This window comes from Trichomycterus rosablanca, chromosome 25, assembly GCF_030014385.1.
Source record: "Trichomycterus rosablanca isolate fTriRos1 chromosome 25, fTriRos1.hap1, whole genome shotgun sequence".
Lineage (NCBI taxonomy): Eukaryota > Metazoa > Chordata > Actinopteri > Siluriformes > Trichomycteridae > Trichomycterus > Trichomycterus rosablanca.
The window spans coordinates 18,926,707-18,944,955 of NC_086012.1; the positions used below are offsets into that span (position 1 = coordinate 18,926,707).

General features: G+C 44.1%; 1 protein-coding gene across 3 annotated transcripts in view; it reads right to left on the reverse strand.

The window, feature by feature from the left end:
* Positions 1-16,874, reverse strand: part of LOC134302641 (alpha-actinin-4) — a 27,653-nt gene extending 10,779 nt beyond the window's left edge. Inside the window, exons 1-8 of one of the 3 annotated variants that reach the window (XM_062987807.1) lie at positions 16,688-16,874; positions 6,229-6,343; positions 5,570-5,689; positions 5,371-5,457; positions 4,753-4,840; positions 4,325-4,403; positions 3,557-3,638; positions 1,232-1,317 (exon numbers count right to left, since the gene is read on the reverse strand). In XM_062987807.1, the coding sequence (XP_062843877.1) occupies positions 1,232-1,317; positions 3,557-3,638; positions 4,325-4,403; positions 4,753-4,840; positions 5,371-5,457; positions 5,570-5,689; positions 6,229-6,343; positions 16,688-16,816 (786 nt within the window). In that variant the 5' untranslated portion in view covers positions 16,817-16,874. Of the gene's footprint in view, positions 1-153; positions 343-1,231; positions 1,318-1,627; positions 1,714-3,556; positions 3,639-4,324; positions 4,404-4,752; positions 4,841-5,370; positions 5,458-5,569; positions 5,690-6,228; positions 6,344-16,687 lie in introns of those variants that run through there. The other 2 variants (XM_062987806.1, XM_062987808.1) reach the window with 2 other exon arrangements.
* Positions 16,875-18,249: the final 1,375 nt, after the last annotated feature.

An 18,249-nucleotide genomic window follows, 5' to 3' on the forward strand; every position in this document is an offset into this window, starting at 1 on the left:
TTAACACACTGCTACAACAACTCATCCACGCTGCATGCTAACACCATTAGCATTAGTAAAGACGTGGGATGCTAAAGGTTAAACGCTGTGTGTTTAGGTTGGAGAAGCACATGCGCTTTATATCAGACACCACAAAACATTCTCATGTTGTACCACGACTGGCTGACGTCTTCAGGGGTTCTGAACGCTGGAACACATGTGCACCAACACCAAGAAATAAATCATCAACACACACTCTCGTTTATCCATCACACATGATTTACAGATCTGTTATTAAACACTGCAGCTCGGCTCCGTCCCAAACGCTCCTAACTGAGATGGGATCGACGGAGCTTTCCTTGATGTTCAGAGCTCAGAATATTTATGATAGTAACAACTATAAATAATTATTCATTATAACATTATAATTGAAATAAACCTTAATTATTATAATAACATTTATAATAACTCGACATAAATTATATTAACAAATATTATAATAATAATCATCGTCATAGATTTTTGGTTCATTCATGTAGAAGAATGTCATAGAGGAAACCCAATTATACACTAATATTTATATAATACAGTTTATCAAGCAGAGGAAGTGTGTGTGTGTGTGTGTGTGTGTGTGTTTAGTTGCAGTGAAAGGTCAGAGTTCAAGGTCACGGATTCTCAAATATAAAATAAAAAGCATAAAATATTTTAAATCTATAAAGATTCTGCAGAGTCACCAGCACCACTTCAGTTTAGTTCTGATTAGACTTTATTATTAGATTTATTCTATATTATTTATATGAAGATTGTCTGACTATATGTGAGCACCTTTAAGTACCTGTGCGCTTCTGAACTGTTCTGAAAACAAAACTCCCAGAAACTGAAGCGTTTTACCATCGTTAGGTTTTATACTTTTCATTGGTTTGATCTGCCACGGCCCAAGTTCACACTGTTCCCTAGTGCACTTGATGTTACACAGAATGTGATTTGAGACGCAGCCCCAGACACAAGTCTAAGCCTCATCAGAATTTGATTTTGATGTAAATGATTCGTTCATTTCTGAACATGGTGAGTCTGTAAAAGCACTTCCTGTCTGAGCTCACCACACGCTGTCTGTGATTGGTGGAGAGCTCACACAGGACTACGTTAGGTCTCTCGCAACCTGAGCCGGTCCTGCTCTCTGGTTTTGAGAATCGGTGATCTTGAGAAAAACTCGGTGGATTAGGTTCAGAGATGAGACAGAGATGATCCTCACCTTCTGAGCACCAGAGAAGGCGTGATAGAAGCAGGAGACGTACGTCATTATGGCTTTCTCATCCGGCCTGAGAGTGCCAACGATATCTACAGCATGGCACAGATACACAGAGAGAGAGAGAGAGAGAGAGGGAGAGAGAGAGAGGCGGTAAAGCAAAGCAACCAGACGCCAGAAAAGCTTTAGAGGTCAGCTGATGCACAGCCAGGGGTTTGATTGGCTCCTGGTGCTGTGGTAGCCCCGCCTTTCACCGATAAACAGGGAGAGAGGAAACCTGTAGGATCGCCATGGCAACCCAGCAGAGAGAGAGCAGGAGTCCATATAAGCCATGCTGGATAGAGCTGAGGGTAACGGACGGGTATCAGGGCGGGGTGAAGTTGGGGAGGAGGGGGTAGGTACCTTTTGGGCTCCAGAAAATGCATGGTAGAAACTGGACACATAGGTCATTATAGCTTTCTCATCAGGACGAGCTGTGTTCACAATGTCTGCAGGAAAACACACGTTACACACACGGGATACCACACACACACACACACACACACACACAGGATATAACACACACCACACACACACACACACACACAGGATATAACACACACCACACACACACACACACACACACAGGATATAACACACACCACACACACACACACACACACACACAGGATATAACACACACACCACACACACACACACACGGGATAACACACACAGGATATCACACACACCACACACACACACACACACACACACACACAGGATATAACACACACCACACACACACACACACGGGATAACACACACAGGATATCACACACACCACACACACACACACACAGGATATCACACACACCACACACACCACACACACACACACCACACACACGTTACACACACGGGATACCACACACAGGATATCACACACACCACACACACACACAGGATATAACACACACCACACACACACACACACACACACACACACGGGATAACACACACAGGATATCACACACACCACACACACACACACACACACACACACACAGGATATAACACACACCACACACACACACACACGGGATAACACACACAGGATATCACACACACCACACACACACACACACACACACACACACACACACACAGGATATCACACACACCACACACACACACACACACGGGATAACACACACACACACACACACACACCACACACACCACACACACACACAGGATATCACACACACCACACACACACACACACACACACACAGGATATAACACACACCACACACCACACACACACACACACAGGATATCACACACACCACACACACACACACACACACACACACACAGGATATCACACACACCACACACACCACACACACACACACACACGGAATAACACACACACACACACACACACACCACACACACCACACACACACACGGGATACCACCACACACACACACACACACACACACACACACACACACACACACACACACACACAGGATATAACACACACCACACACACGGGATACCACACACACACACACACACACACACACACACACACACACACACACAGGATATCACACACACGGGATACCACACACACACACACACACACACACGGGATAACACACACACGGGATACCACACACACACACACACACACGGGATAACACACACACACACACACACACACACACACACACACACACACACACACACACACAGGATATCACACACACGGGATACCACACACACACACACACACGGGATAACACACACACGGGATACCACACACACACACACACACACACACACACACACACACACCACACGGGATTACCCCCCCCCCCCCCCCCCCCACCCCACACACGTTACACACACGGGATACCACACACAGGATATCACACACACCACACACACACACGGGATACCACACACACACACACACGGGATTACCCCCCCCCCCCCACACACACACGGGATACCACACACAGGATATCACACACACCACACACACGGGATAACACACACACACACACACACGGGATAACACACACACACACACACGGGATACCCCCCCCCCCACACACACACACGGGATACCCCCCCCCCCACACACACACACACGGGATACCCCCCCCCCCCCCCCCCACACACACACACACACAGGATATCACACACGGGATAACACACACACACACACGGGATACCACACACCACACACACCCCTGAGGTACCACACACACACATGGGACACCATACAAACATGCACACACACACACAGAAAATGCTGAAGTTGTTCATACCTTCTGCATCAAGCATCTTAGGAATATCCAGATATTTCTCAGCCACTTCAAACGCATTGTTCAGATTGGTTACAGGATCATCCTACACACACATTAAAAATAAATGTGGTGATTCTCACTGAACTAGTACTAATTTCATTAGTTAGTTATTGTTTAGTTTTTAACGCCATGTCTGCCCTTTGGGCCATGTTCATGGCAGAAAAGGTTGTGATCTGTCTTATTTACTTATTTCATTTGACTTAGAGGAGTTATATCTGTTGTCTATGTATGTTCATTTATATGTATTGCTTCAGTTTTGTTAATGACAGGAATTTTAGAAGTGTTATTGCTTTTGTCTTGGTAAAGAGTTCCTTTATGGTTTTGCTGATAAGATCTGTTGTCTTTCATGGTTATAAATGACATATTCCAGCATTAAATGTTTTATTGTAATCTGTGTTTGGCATGTTGCACAATATGGGGCAGTTTCGCCTTTTATCAGGTACATGTGTGTTAATCTTGTGTGTCCAATACGGCATCTTGTGTATACTGTCTGATCCCAACGGTTTTCGAGGTAGGTCTTCATTTTTTCCCCAACAGTGGGATTAATTTCATACAATTTATTATTCTGGTTTGTGTTCCAGTCGTTTTGCCATTTGTTCTTGATATATGAGTTTATTGTAGGTTTGATGTCCATTGGTGGGATTTGTACTACTTTCATACCTAATCTCAAATCTACCACAGACTCCAAATGTTCAGAGTGTGTATATAAGGTGTATGTGTGTGTGTAACCTTGCGCAGTTTTTCGTAGTCGATCAGTTCAGGTCTGTGTCTGTGAATCAGAGCGTTAAAGGCCAAACCATCCTTCCAACTGCAGAGAGAGAGAGAGAGAGAGAGAGAGAGAGAGAGAGAGAGAGAGAGAGAGAGAGAGAGAAAGCAAGAGAGAGAGAGAGGTGTTACACAGTATTAACTGCAGTACTGAACAGCAGGTGGCGCCACCGCTGATATTTTAGTCCTAACTGAAAGTTTGTAAACATTGAATCTTCTGACTAATCACAGTCATTCAGGCTCCGTATAATTATTATTGATACAGATTACAAACTTAGAGTGAATCAGCATGAGTTATGACTGATGTATGATAAGTGTGTGATGATGGTTCTCAGTGTAATGGAGCGGTGAGCTGATGGTACGAGACCCTACAGGAGGTGGATGATTGTTACCTGATGTGGAAGTTCTGAACGTTCACGTTCTTATATGGAGCCGTTTTCCTCTGACACCACAGCAACAGCCCTTCTTTAGCAGAGGTTTCTGTACCACAAACACGCACATACACACACACACACACACACACACACACACACACACAGTTACAGACACACACACATTGATTGTTGCTTGTGTATGAGCAGGTTTATTATTATTATTATGAATTATTGTGATTGGAATCCTCAGCCACTGAAATGATTAAATGATGCGATTGGTGGAAGTAAATAATTTACCTACAATTCTTCAGCACAGCTCAACTCAAAAGTTTACATGAACTTTTATAAGTTGTGGTTTTCTGTAAATCTGGAAGATATACATTACAGACACATCCACACACACTTCTCTTATCTGTGTGTGTGTGTGTGTGTGTGTGTGTGTGTGTGTGTTGGGTGGCAGCGAGCTGGTTGCTAGGTTTAAGCCGCTGTATGCGAGGTTGTTTTCCCTGTGCTGCTGTACAATCATCAGTGCTGTTTTCCACCTCCAGTTTCCCTCCGAGAATTTAATACAGCTGAGCATGAGAGTACCAACACACCTTCTGCACTAGAGCAACAAAGAGAGGAACAGCATCTTACCCTCCACAGAGATATCCTGGATAGCAAAGCGGAGAATGATGGTCCAGATCATACCGAGGGTCATCTTCACGTTCCCATCAACAATTTCTACACACACACGTTAAATATGAAGAACCTATCAGAGCGGTCACAGTGACTATACCACATACAAGTGTGTATAGTGTGAGTATATAGTGTGTGTGTGTGCGCGTTCATGTACCCTCAGCTCCGATCGATACCAGTTTGACTCCTTTACTGGCGATGAAGTCGAGCGCTTTGTTGACATTGTTGATCTTGTGCACCCTCATCTTCCCTCTCTCAGGTTTAGGTAACCGCTCACCTACACACACACACACACACACACACACACACACACACACACACACACACACACAAAGGTTAGAACCCTGATATGAGCACTTCACCTCACCTGTAGCTTGTATCCTAACTCTGAACCCTGTCGTGGTGCACCATTGGTGCTGAATGGTCCGGTCTGTCACACATCCATCACTGCATGTTCGTAAAGCCTGCACCACCGTACTGACCCAGGTTTGAGAGTCCACAGACCTGGTCACGTGTTTACCAGATACTAGCGGCCGTGTCTGATTAAATAACCAGGGTTCCAATCGTAGCGGTGCTATCAGCCAACCAGGCATCTACACAGACATGATTGGCCATGTTGGGGCGATAGGGTTCAAACTCTTGAGATGGATTGGCACCCTGTCCAGAGGACCCCTGCCTTGTGCCCAGTGCTTCTAGGTGGATTTGGGCCCGCTGTGACCCTGACCGGGATAAACATAAATATCTGGCTGATTCAGATAACGTGAATGTGGCGCCACCATGAGCGATGGTCACAGAAATGAGGATGGACGGACTCACCTGAGATGACCTCGAGCAGCAGCATGAGCTTCAGTCCATCTCTGAAATCCTCCTCGATGTTCTCGATCTGAGTTCCAGCTTTGCGCAGGTGAGAGTTACACCAGGCCGTGAACGTCTGCAAAAAAAATCAAAAATTAGCTCAGTGGTTAAGGTACTGGACTAGTAAACAGAAGGTTCCCGGTTCAAGCCCCGCCACCACCAAGTTGGGTCCCTGAGCAAGGCCCTTAACCCTCAATTGCTAATTGTGTAAGTCGCTTTGGATAAAAGCATCTGCTAAATGCTGAAAATGTAAATGTATAACGATAACCCCGACGTGACCCCAATAAACCAGAGGAGGATACTGTACTGGGAACCATCAGACACCTCCAGACTGCGCCTCACTGATAGGTGAGGGATGTATGCTCCCACTGCCACGTGACCCCTGCTGTACCCCTGGTTACACCCCCCCACATACCGTACCCATGCAGCTTTCAATCAGTTCAGTGTTCTACACCGGAAAAATGGAAAACACTTTAGAACTGGTTTGTTTACGCTGTCCATGAGGTACCAGAGGGAGTGTGTGTGTGTGTGTGTGTGTGTGTGTGTGTGTGTGTGTGTGTGTCGGGGGGTGGGTGGTGTTAATTGCTGATACCGTGTGGACATGTTCTAAACCACACAGCCTAATGAACACATTATTTAGGCCAGTATGGACACGCTGCTATGCATTATGGGTATTCTGTACCTGCTCAGTTTGGACACTGCAGGGCATTGTGGGATCACAGGCATGCCTAAATATGGTAGTCAGAACACAAAAGTCCATGGAAAAGTGGAAACCAACACACACACACACACACATACAGTCAAAATATTACAGCGTGGTAGGAAAAGCGCGCGCGCACACACACACACACACACAAAGAGCTCATTGAGGGCTGTGAATAGCTCCCTTTAATCCTTTTCACTACAAGCACCCCTTGGAGACACTGACACACACAGAGGCAGGAATCAGACTGCTCAGGGACACCGGATAGGGTGTAACCTCCTTTCTGCTGCAACAGTGCCACCTACTGTCTGGCTGAGGTGTAGCGGGGTCACACATACACACTGAGACTCAAGGGAACTGATAATATCCTAATCATAAACTAAAATATGTAAAATCATAACATTAAAAGGTTGTGACACAGTGTGACCACCAGAGGGCACTTCATAACCCTGGTATAAAGCACACAGTCAATGGACTGAGCAGTCAATCGCTCAACTGGTTTAAAGAAACCTAACTGTGCTGAACATAGTCCAAACTATACTAATAATAAACTGGAAAGAACGAAAGTCAAACTGTCCAGCCCAAAAAAGTTTATAATAAAGGGCTATTAAACTGCTGAAACATGAGTGACACTGCAAGCAAGCTTTAAAACCACCAGAAACTAAGCAGAGTAAATCTGGTGTGTGTGTGTGTGTGTGTGTGTGTGAAAAATGTATAAAAAAATTTATGTGAAAGTGCATGTAATAAAGTTATTTATTAAAGGCACCACCACACCCTGTACAGGCACTCACACACACACACACACAAGCACCTGAAAACCAGTGTGTTGACACAGCAGGGTGTGGCACTGCCCGCCAGGTAACTACTTATCACAGTTCACCTGTGTGTGTATGGGGGGGGGGGATGGAGCTGAGCAGCAGTTCTGTGGACAGAAAGGAATCTTAGAACCCACACAGAACAGAGCAGAGCAGAGCAGCAGAACACTCGGTTCCTCTCCTGAATCTCAGACTACAGTGGGTACAGGATCACCAGATATGAATCCAGTAGATCAGAAGATTCTGAGCAGGAATGTGCAGCTGAAGAACCTTCAGGAATCATCTCAACACTCATCAACATTTCACCGGAACAGCTCCACCAACCGGTTAACCACCGGAGGTTCCACCCAGTGTTAGTGTGGTGTTTCTAATAATGTGGCCAGTGTGTGTGTGTGCTGATTGGTGGGAGGAAGAGGAGGGTTGGGAGGAGGAAGAGGTTTTTTTTTTTACACTTCCTCTCTCTCTCTGTGGAATGCACTGTTTATTTGTTGGTGTGTTTCTGCAGCTTCCTGTCATTGTGCAACTCTGAATGGTTCCCAGTTTACCCAGTTTAACCCTCTAGTGACCACACACACACACATATATATCTGGCTCCATGTGCAAGTGTGGAACTCAGTAGAGAGAGAGAGAGAGAGTAACTGGACTAACTGGTTCCCACAGCGAGCTTTGATCACGTGACCACCAAAGTGACCTGATTATCTTCAGATCAAGACGGTCGAGAGAGATAATCTTACTGATACAGAGAGAGAGAGAGAGAGAGAGAGAGAGAGAGAGAGAGAGAGAGAGACAGAGAGACAGAGAGAGACAGAGAGAGACAGAGAGAGAGAGAGACAGAGAACGTCTGGAATGTGAAGCATTTGTAAAAAACAGACAGAAAATGCTAATCATGCTAGCTCCACTCACGCCATTACTGTATGCGGTGCTAGCAGAAACGTCATTAAATCATAAGAGGATCTCCAGCGCTGAAACCATGTGAGACTCGAACAGCTGGGTTCGAATCTTATCCCTGCAGGATGAGGCGTGTCTCAGAGTGACGTCACTTGTCTAGTATCGAGTTTCTGAGACATGACCATTTCCCTTTAGACCAGATTCAGTGAACAAACAGGACAGCGAGTCTGAACTGCAGGGAGAACCTGTTAAACTCTGAAGGGAAGGTAAACTCTGCACTTCCTGTTTACATACAAACCCACACACTACATCGCTCAGTCAGGTGATGCACACTTCCTGTAGAGGACCTGAGGGCGTGTCACAACAAGAAGTCCGATTTTTGCAGATCTCCATTTGTGGGTTTAGATGTTTCCTCACCGCTGATATTGGGGGTTGGGGGGTAAGAGATAAGCTGAAAGATCTGCAGATGTACAGGCAGTGATGGTTTGACACTTCAGAGTCAGAATGTTGTGAACCGCAGGCTGGTGTCTCCATGCTAACAGAACGTCAGTCAGCAGGACGATTCTGAGAAGCACCAACACCTTCATACGTGTGAACTCGGTCAAAGTGCAGCACCTCCAAAATTACTACCATCTACAGGACCATAAAGAACCACAGGAGGAGCTCAAACCTACATGTTTGTACTAAGCCACAACCTAAAACTTAAAGCCCATTTATATCAACCACCAACACACAAACTCAAACATCACAGTTAAGAGACTCACACAGGGGAGATGATCATGAGCATGTTCTCCACAGACTGATGAGCTCGGTTCCTCAGTGCTCTGTATAGTTAATATCGATACTACGATACGATCCACTCTTCAGAAGGAGACGGTACATCTATGCACATGTGTCCTTCAGACACCAGAGATCAGCACAGGAGAACATACTAATGGACACTTTAGCTCAGCTGTTTAAATTAAAGGTTAAGAGTCTGTACTCGGGGCCCCAGGAAACTGTCACCATGGGGCCCTTGAGCAGAAGTGGCTTCTTCTGCGCTCTGAGCCGAGACGGAGAAGATCTGCTTCTTCATGACAGTTAAGTCCCTGAGATAATAAAAGTACCTGTTGATCATCAACACTGTTATTTTACACATTATTACACGTGTGTGTGTGTGTGTGTGTGTGTGTGTGTGTGTGTGTGTGTGTGTGTGTGTGAGAAGCTGAGTGAGTCGGACCGGTTTACTCCTCCACTGTCACTAACTGCCACTTCCTGTCTCCGCTGCTCACGCACTTTCTTCCTTATAAGGCAACAAGCTCGGCAATAATGATGCAACAAACACACACACACACACACATCAAAAGCATGTGATTAAAAAGGCCAAACACACCTTTTACCTCACACCAATCCCACAGTAACCCAGTCACCACAGCACGCACACACACAGTCCTTCAGCGAAAGAATGTGACCCCCCCCCAATGTGAAGTGAAAAACAGGCGCCACCCCGTCCCGATTTTACTCTATTCTCTTTGCGTCTGTCCCAACTTCCTGTAGGGTCAGCATGCACACACACAGTACAGATTTACATTTATTTAAATGACAGTTAGGTGTGTGTGTGTGTGTGTGTGTGTGTGTTTACAGTATTTAGCGAACGCTTTTATTCAAAGTGACTCACAAATTTGACTAAATATAACAAGCAGTTGAGAGTTTAGGGCCCCGCTGTAACTTTATATATAAATAATGTGTGAATATATGTGTACATATGAGTGTGTATGAGTGTGTATGAGTGTGTGTGTGTGTGTGTGTGAGAATGAGGAAGCAGGAGAGAAACCACACACTGACCACAGTTTCTCTTTCAGTATAATGAGCGCACATGCACACACACACACGCGCACACAATATTAGGACTGCACTACACACTACAGTGAGTCCGAAACATTTGGGACACGTCCCACGTATATAAGCTGATTACACAGAGGCACAGTGTGCAGGACAGTTGGGAGTGGAGGCAGCCTGGTGCCCCCTGAACACTCACAAAAGTGCTTTTCTAAGTGTGGGCACAAATTCCCACACACACTTCGAAATGTTGTGAAACACATACCCAGAGAAGTGAACCGTGTGTGTGTGTGTGTGTGTGTGAAGGACGAGTCCACACTTGTACTTCACACAGGACCTGTTTTACAGGGGTCAAAGGTCAGAGTTTTATGGCTCTGATGGACACACTACATTCCTCAGACCCCTCACAGGCACGCACTCACGGTTAGCACAGCGGCCCTGGCGCTTCATTCACACAGGAAATAAAAATCTGCGTTCACGACATCGAACACAGAGACGCGCCGAACAGCAACCCGAACAGAACCGCCCGAACACACTCATGAACTGCCACGCTCTGGAACTTCACACGGAACCAGTCTGTCCTCCTACAGACCCCATCCCACCGTCCCACCACCCGCCGTCCAACACCACACAGAGGAACACGCCCACGTTCAAACACTACAGCGTTATACTGATAAACATAGTAACAAATACAATTATTATATTAAAAATAGTTAGTAACAATAAAAAAGTAAAATTAGTAAGAAAATAACATGTGATTGTAAAATAATGATAAGAAAAATAAAATATCAGTAATTATAATAATACTGGTGATTAAAATATTATAATATTGGGAGAGATGAAGGTCGCGTGATGACAGGTACAGAACACACCTGATGAGCTCATCTAGCTCCACATGAGAACAAACACTCCTTACATTCCACTTTACTCACTCACTGATTCACTGACTGAGTCACTCACTCATTCACACAGGTCTTTATCACCACTACAGGAGATGATCAAGTCATCCACGAGGTCCAGCACACAAACGTCTGGCCACTACATACGCTGCCAAACACTGACTGAGGTGATGTAAAGCACAGTCATGGGACTGTGGAGCAATAAAAACATGATCAAACGTAACAGCCACACATGATCTCAGATTTCAGAGGAAACCCAAACACGACCTAAGATCTAAACTCTATTCAACAACCTGAAAAACCACAAGTGGTCAAGGTCCTGGTGCAGCAAAGGCTGAAGCTTCCTGTATAGAGATCACTGATCACTTAAAGCATCCTCAGTTTTCTAAATAAAGGCTCGTACTGTGGTCCAGTGGAGTTCTACAGCTTGAGAAGTGGCTTTGCAGTCACTGTGGTTGAAGTCAAGTGTTTCTGTAGAAACTGCGTGCATGGTAATGAGGAGTGTTCCTGATTCAGCGTGTGGTCGCTCTGGGTTACAGCGGGATGCATTAGCAGGACGCCGGTGTTACTGCTGCTACACTGAACACCAGCCCTCAGCTCCACGTGATCCTTCAGGAGGAGGAACTCCAGGAACTCTTGGTAGGAAGCAAGCGTGTTGGGATCTGACCCAGCCGATCTCAGTCATTTGCATGTTAAACGTGGGTTAGATCGGATCGACTTCCTCATGCTTTGATTGTCATGATATGCAAAGCATTGTGGGAAACCAATCTAGTTTTCATAGAGCGACCAAGAGTGTTCCTCAAGCTTCAGAACTTGCTCATATCTGTCCAGACCACACCAGGAGGCTGGAGTTAGAATAATTTCTTTTGATCTCAGAAGGTTCTCGGTTCTTCTCCACGAGCTAACGCTAACCCTAACCCGTTCCTGTGAGATGTTCCTTAATGTTGAGATTGTGTTCTGATTATGATCTGCTCTACCACGTTGTTCCACAGCTTTCACACAGACAGCAGATAATGGAGATCAGTGTAAGACTCTCCGTGCGCGATACGGATCTCCGTATGAACCCTGGTGCAGGTGAAAAGAAGCGCCGGTACTACACACGTGTAAGAGCGCGTGTGTTAGTCACGACCCTCCTTGGTCAGGAGTGGAGGTCTGCAGCAGCAGAGGGGAATTAACATTGGGGAATCGGATATGACTAGATAATTAAGCAAATGCATAAACATAAAATAAAGAAGTTCTAATCCAAACACGTTCAGTAAGTTCCGCTGCTTTCATCAGAACGTCGTGAAGGTCTCAGGAAATTACTGACCTGAATTACTCTAAACAATCCAACAATTGTTCGTCTGTCATGCTCAAACAATTAAACAGGAAGTGAGGTAGTCGGGTACCTACATGAAGCAACTGATTGAGGAACTACTTCCTGTTTCTGATTGAACCAGCGATGGTGAAGTTCCACAGAACATTTAATCTTCTCCTGAACTGATGATCTGGCTCCACAGCCAAGGTTGAAAATTCCAGCTGAATGTTTTTGAGGGTTAAGAGCCTCACTCAGGGGCCCAACAGTGGTAACCCAGTGGTGCTGCTGCTTAACCCACTGACTCCCTGATTACAGCTCCCGAACCTTAACCACAGGAGGAGAGCGGCAGTGTTTCAAACTCCCTCCTGTTTACTGACCCACAGTTAGATTCCATCTCCACTCATGATGAAGCTGCTGTACCGAATCCACTGCACGGTGAACACTGTGGTTTGAGACGCGACCCTGCAGCTCAGCAACTGGCGTAGCGCCTCTCAGCTCCCTGTGCAGGCGAGTTTACAAAATTACAACAACAGATTTCAAACGACACTATTACACATATGCTGTAAAAGTACAGTTTAGGGAAGGTCCTTTCCTGTTCCAGCATGAGTGAGTTCTATAAGAAACTCCAGTGTTTGTTGAGCGTTTGTTGTACTAACTGAAAGGTTCACTGAAGGAAGCTCAACATGGTAGGACATGAACCCACAAAATAATCTTGGAGGACGAAGCTTCACATCCTGTCATTTATTAAATTGTCCTGCAGGAACCTCCAGTTAATCACAGTGGGAGTGAATCACTTCTGAAAGAGGAGTGGACTCGGCTAACGTAATGGAAAAATGAAGAAAATGGCGACCATGACAGTATAGCAGTGCGGCTGCACCACGTTTGTATGAACGTTAGCCGTGAGCCGCAACAGCAGCGTGTTTGCTCTGTGGTCTCTGTTTCCTGAGCACACGTGTTCAGAGGTCAGGAGGACTGAGACTGTGGGGACCCACACCAGAACCCAGAGCTGATGCAGTGGGAGTGGTGGAGTCTGGTTCTCATGAGTCCATCTGAAGACTGGACGTGTGTTTTAACTGCTTATCAGTATTTGCTGGGTGGCTGATAGCACAGAGCATCAGTGTTACTGTGAGGAGTGACCTTCAGTTCAGCAACACCTACAAACACCACACAACTAACACCAAGTGTAAAACAACTCCCGTCCAAAAACCATGAATGTTCAGTACAGGAATTCATTCTTAGTTTTAGATGTTTTGGATTTTGAGTCACTATGCGACAATAAATGTAAACTAGTTCTAACCAAGTATCAGCTGCTCCTGTCTATATATTTTTGTCCCAACTGATTTTCAGAAATCCCTTAATAAACTGATTATGTAACTTACACAGCATTAAAGTGTAAATAAAGCATAGTGTGGAGACAGTGTGTGTGTAGTGTGGAGATGGCGTGTGTGTGTAGAGCCTAAACAGTGCGTGTGTGTAGACGCAGAAACTTGTCTAAGCTAGAAGATCTCGTGTGTGTGTGTGTGTGTGTAATTACATTGGAGGAACCTGAACACCTCACAATAAGCCCAACATACCTGGATTAACACTGGGTGTGAGGCACCAGGTAACAGCATGACATGACCTGTCCATCAAGAACAGGTGAGAGGTAAAGAGGTGAAAGGTCACTGTACTCAACAGCAGAGCAGTTCCACCCCACAACAATAAAGTGCACCTGATATTTACTGAACAGGATTTCTAATACACACTACATAAACAAAAGTACTGAGACACCCCTTCTATGCAGAGGTGGACTGTATTGTGATAACGGTTTTCTGAAGTACTGCCAAGCCCAGGTCAGTATATTTATCACACTAACATGAATTGTATTTTTGGAAAGACATACACTGGTACTGCATACACCAGCTCGCCAATGAAACAGCGACAACTACTGTCTGTTCTACCACCAACAAGTACCGCCCTGTAAGGGCCAAATTTGCACTCTGTACCCAGCTTTTAAAAAGACAAATAACAAGCAGAGATATTGAGGGGGCATTGTTTTTAAAATTGGGACAGAGCAAAGGGGACAAAACCAACAGAAAAGCTGTAAACATGCTGATCCAATCCCATTTCAGTATTTCAGACTGATATCAATCATGAAACCAACACCATCATGCAGCCTCACATCAACACATCTGTAATCACAATGAAAAGCAGCCTGAGCAAACACAGTCAGCCTGCAACAAGAGCAACCTGATCACAACCAATCAGATCACACAGCTCTGACTGTCTTAACCAATCAGATCACAGGAAGCTAGGGTTAAATTTCAGTGCTTAATGATTGATGTGTTCTGTCCTCACAGTGTGTTATAGACTCTAACCTCAGTTACCTACACACACGCACGCACGCACGCGGGGAGATAGGCAGGCCAGTGTGCGGGCAGTGGGTGGGCGTGTGGGGTGAGTTAGCCGGGTGGTTTGGTGCAGTAATGCTTGGTATGCCGTCACACCGGATACAGGAATGTAAAATATTTACCCTGCCTCACTCACCTAAACTAACCCTCCTAATTATTAACCAAGAGTCCAACCCTACCGCTCGCTCTCCACTTCCTGTCCCGTTTTCTCCATTACACACGCAGACGCAGGTTTCCACTGTAGACCCAAACTGGATTTTCCTGATATCACAATACACATATTTTATAGATGCTGGGCATTAAAAGCAGCCATTACAGCGTCATAGAACTATACAGCCCCGTAGATCTTTACACTGTTTTAGATCTTTACAGCACTGTGTTGTACAATGCCTGTGGGAATGTGTGAAAGTTCAGACAATAAATTGAATTAAATGTAGGTGGATATGGGGACTTAAGACATGATAAAATAATCATCCAGTGAGTATAACATTGGTCAAGAAAACGTGCAGCATTGCAGTCAAATGTGTTTAGTGAATTTTGCATTGGTTTCGTACTGTAAATGAAGAAAAGTGGGAAGAGAACATTTATACTATTTACACTATTAACTGTTTTAAAATACATCTAAACAATTGTGATAAAAAAAATTTCAGCAATCTAATGTGAAGAGCGAATAAAACCTGTTCAGCATGGGCACGAGTGTAAACTTCAGATGAATCGTTTACAAAATGACTCCGAAAGTGTGGGATCGAGTCTCTGCTATCAATAAGCCAAATAACTGATCGGAGAATCGGAATCGACTCCAAGGTTATTTCAGTTACACACCCAAACACACGCCTGGCCGCTATTAGAAAAACAAAATGCACTTTCATAAATTGTATTTATTATTATATATGTACTTTTTTTTACTTAAAATAAAACTTTAACACCACTACTTGTGATCATCTGACATGCACATTCGTTTCAGTACCTACTCGGGTAAAGCTGAAATTACAATAAAGCCTCTCATGAACTCGAAAATGTATGTAGTACTACATTTTCAGATGTTAACACAACATAATTTAATTAACCTGATTAATAAACAACAATAACATACAATTAGAAGAGAACTGTCTGAAATAAATAAAACATTTGTTAAAAAGATTGAAATCTACATGGAATCGGTTCCGAGACTGAGAGCTCGACTCTGTATCATCGCCTGACACTGAGAGAATCGGTTCATCGGGATCGACTCACAATCTACTGTAGGTGTTAATTCAGTTACACACCCAAACACTACCACCGTTTCTAAAAGTCACTGGAATTTAATCATCACTGACTTAGTATGTTTAAAAACATACACACTTTTTGAAAAACTACAATATATTATTTATAACACTGAAAATAACCTGTAAATATCGTTTACTAGCAGACGGACCAAATAAGCATTAAGAGGACAAACCACAAAATACCTAACCCCTCAGCGCACAATCACAATGTATGTTCTAAAAGTGTAAATATATGTGAGAAAGCATTTCCACACAGTATAAAGTACAATAATCATGAACAGCTCAGGCCTGAACCTCCCCTCATCCCCGGTGTTTCCTAATCCCAGCTCGCGGGTTTCCTCTCACCTTCCGTTGCTGTCTCTCCCAGGCCGGATCGAGCAGCAGGTCCCGGTCCCAGTCATTCTCCTGCTCCATGTAGGTTGGCTGCTGCCCTGAGTGTTGTATAGGATTATTCGCTGCGTGGTAGTCTACCATCTCAGCACAAGCGTTCCGTGTACAGACAGAATCAGACTCACCCGTCGCTCCCTCTCTCCTACAGCACCAAAATGGAGTAACGCTTCAGCCTCTCGAGGGGCGGAGTCACCCGCGGCCTCATGAATATTATAATTAGAGGGGCGTGGCTAACGAGGTCAGAGACTAACCCTACAGTGGATCAGTGTGTGTTTGTTCTGGTTTCACCTCCGTCTCACACTTCTTCTCTTAAACATACTGATACTGATCATCTGATAAATACTATTATTATTATTAATCAGAGTAATGATCATTTTTTATCGTTTTGTGTTTATGAGGTGACTTGCTCATCACAGATGTTTCATTTATATACACCACATTGACATGTTCATGAGTTTGATAGAAATATCACAAGTATTACTGGAAATAAAATACTGATATTGCAATATTAGGGTTGTGATGGGGTCTCAGAAAAACTGGGTGACCTGCAGCCCGGTACAGCCCGAGTGAAGTGAGGATGGCGCTGTGTCGCCCCCTGCTGGTGTAACAGTAAGTTACACAGGCGCTGCTGCACTACAGTTTTATTAACCATTTTGATTAAAATCATCAGGTAAAGCTGCTTTAATTCAAATAAATGTATTATTATTTTATTATTCTGCTTACTACAAGCGTAACATCGTCACTGTTCCACCCACTTAGAAACAATTTACCTTATCGATGCTGTTAACAGATGATAATTTATCCAAATAACGCTCCCTGACATGTTAGCAGAGTTTGTCTCGGTATGATTTCCTCTCATGTCGATTACACCCAGTTAATATCAAGGCATTTTGATTTCTGATTTATCCTTTCTAAATAAAGGCCTTTTTATATTGTCATAAAAGATGTTTAATTAAATAATTAATAGAACAAAAGATAATGAAATAAAGGAAATGCTGCCCTTAAAGCTGAAAATGTTTCCATTCTGTGTGTCAATTGTTTTGTGGAAACTAGAGAATTTTAACAATGTTATGTATGGCAGAGGGAGAAAGGGCCAAATTATGTTCAATGTTATTATAAAATTTCGTATGAAGTTGTGAGCCACATCTCATGTTTTTGGAGGAGCAGCAGCTCAGTGACCAGGTGCGAATGTTGTGAGGAGGAATGACAGCAATACAAAGTGGTAAATGCTTTACAGTAGCAAGTTTTTTGTGCAATGTGATGCAGGGCTGAAACGGAGGAGTGGACGTAAATGAAGAAAATGAATAAAGTTGACCCAATAAATAATGAAATAATGTGTGTTTGTACTATCTGCAATAAATAAAAAGGTCAAAGTAAATTTAAGAAACAGTTTTTTTATTTAAATAAATAAAAAGGTCAAAGTAAATTTAAGAAACAGTTTTTTTATTTGTATCCATTCTGTCCCAAATGTTTTTGATTTAGAGTTTTATTTTTTATTTCTGTTGTATTTGTACTTT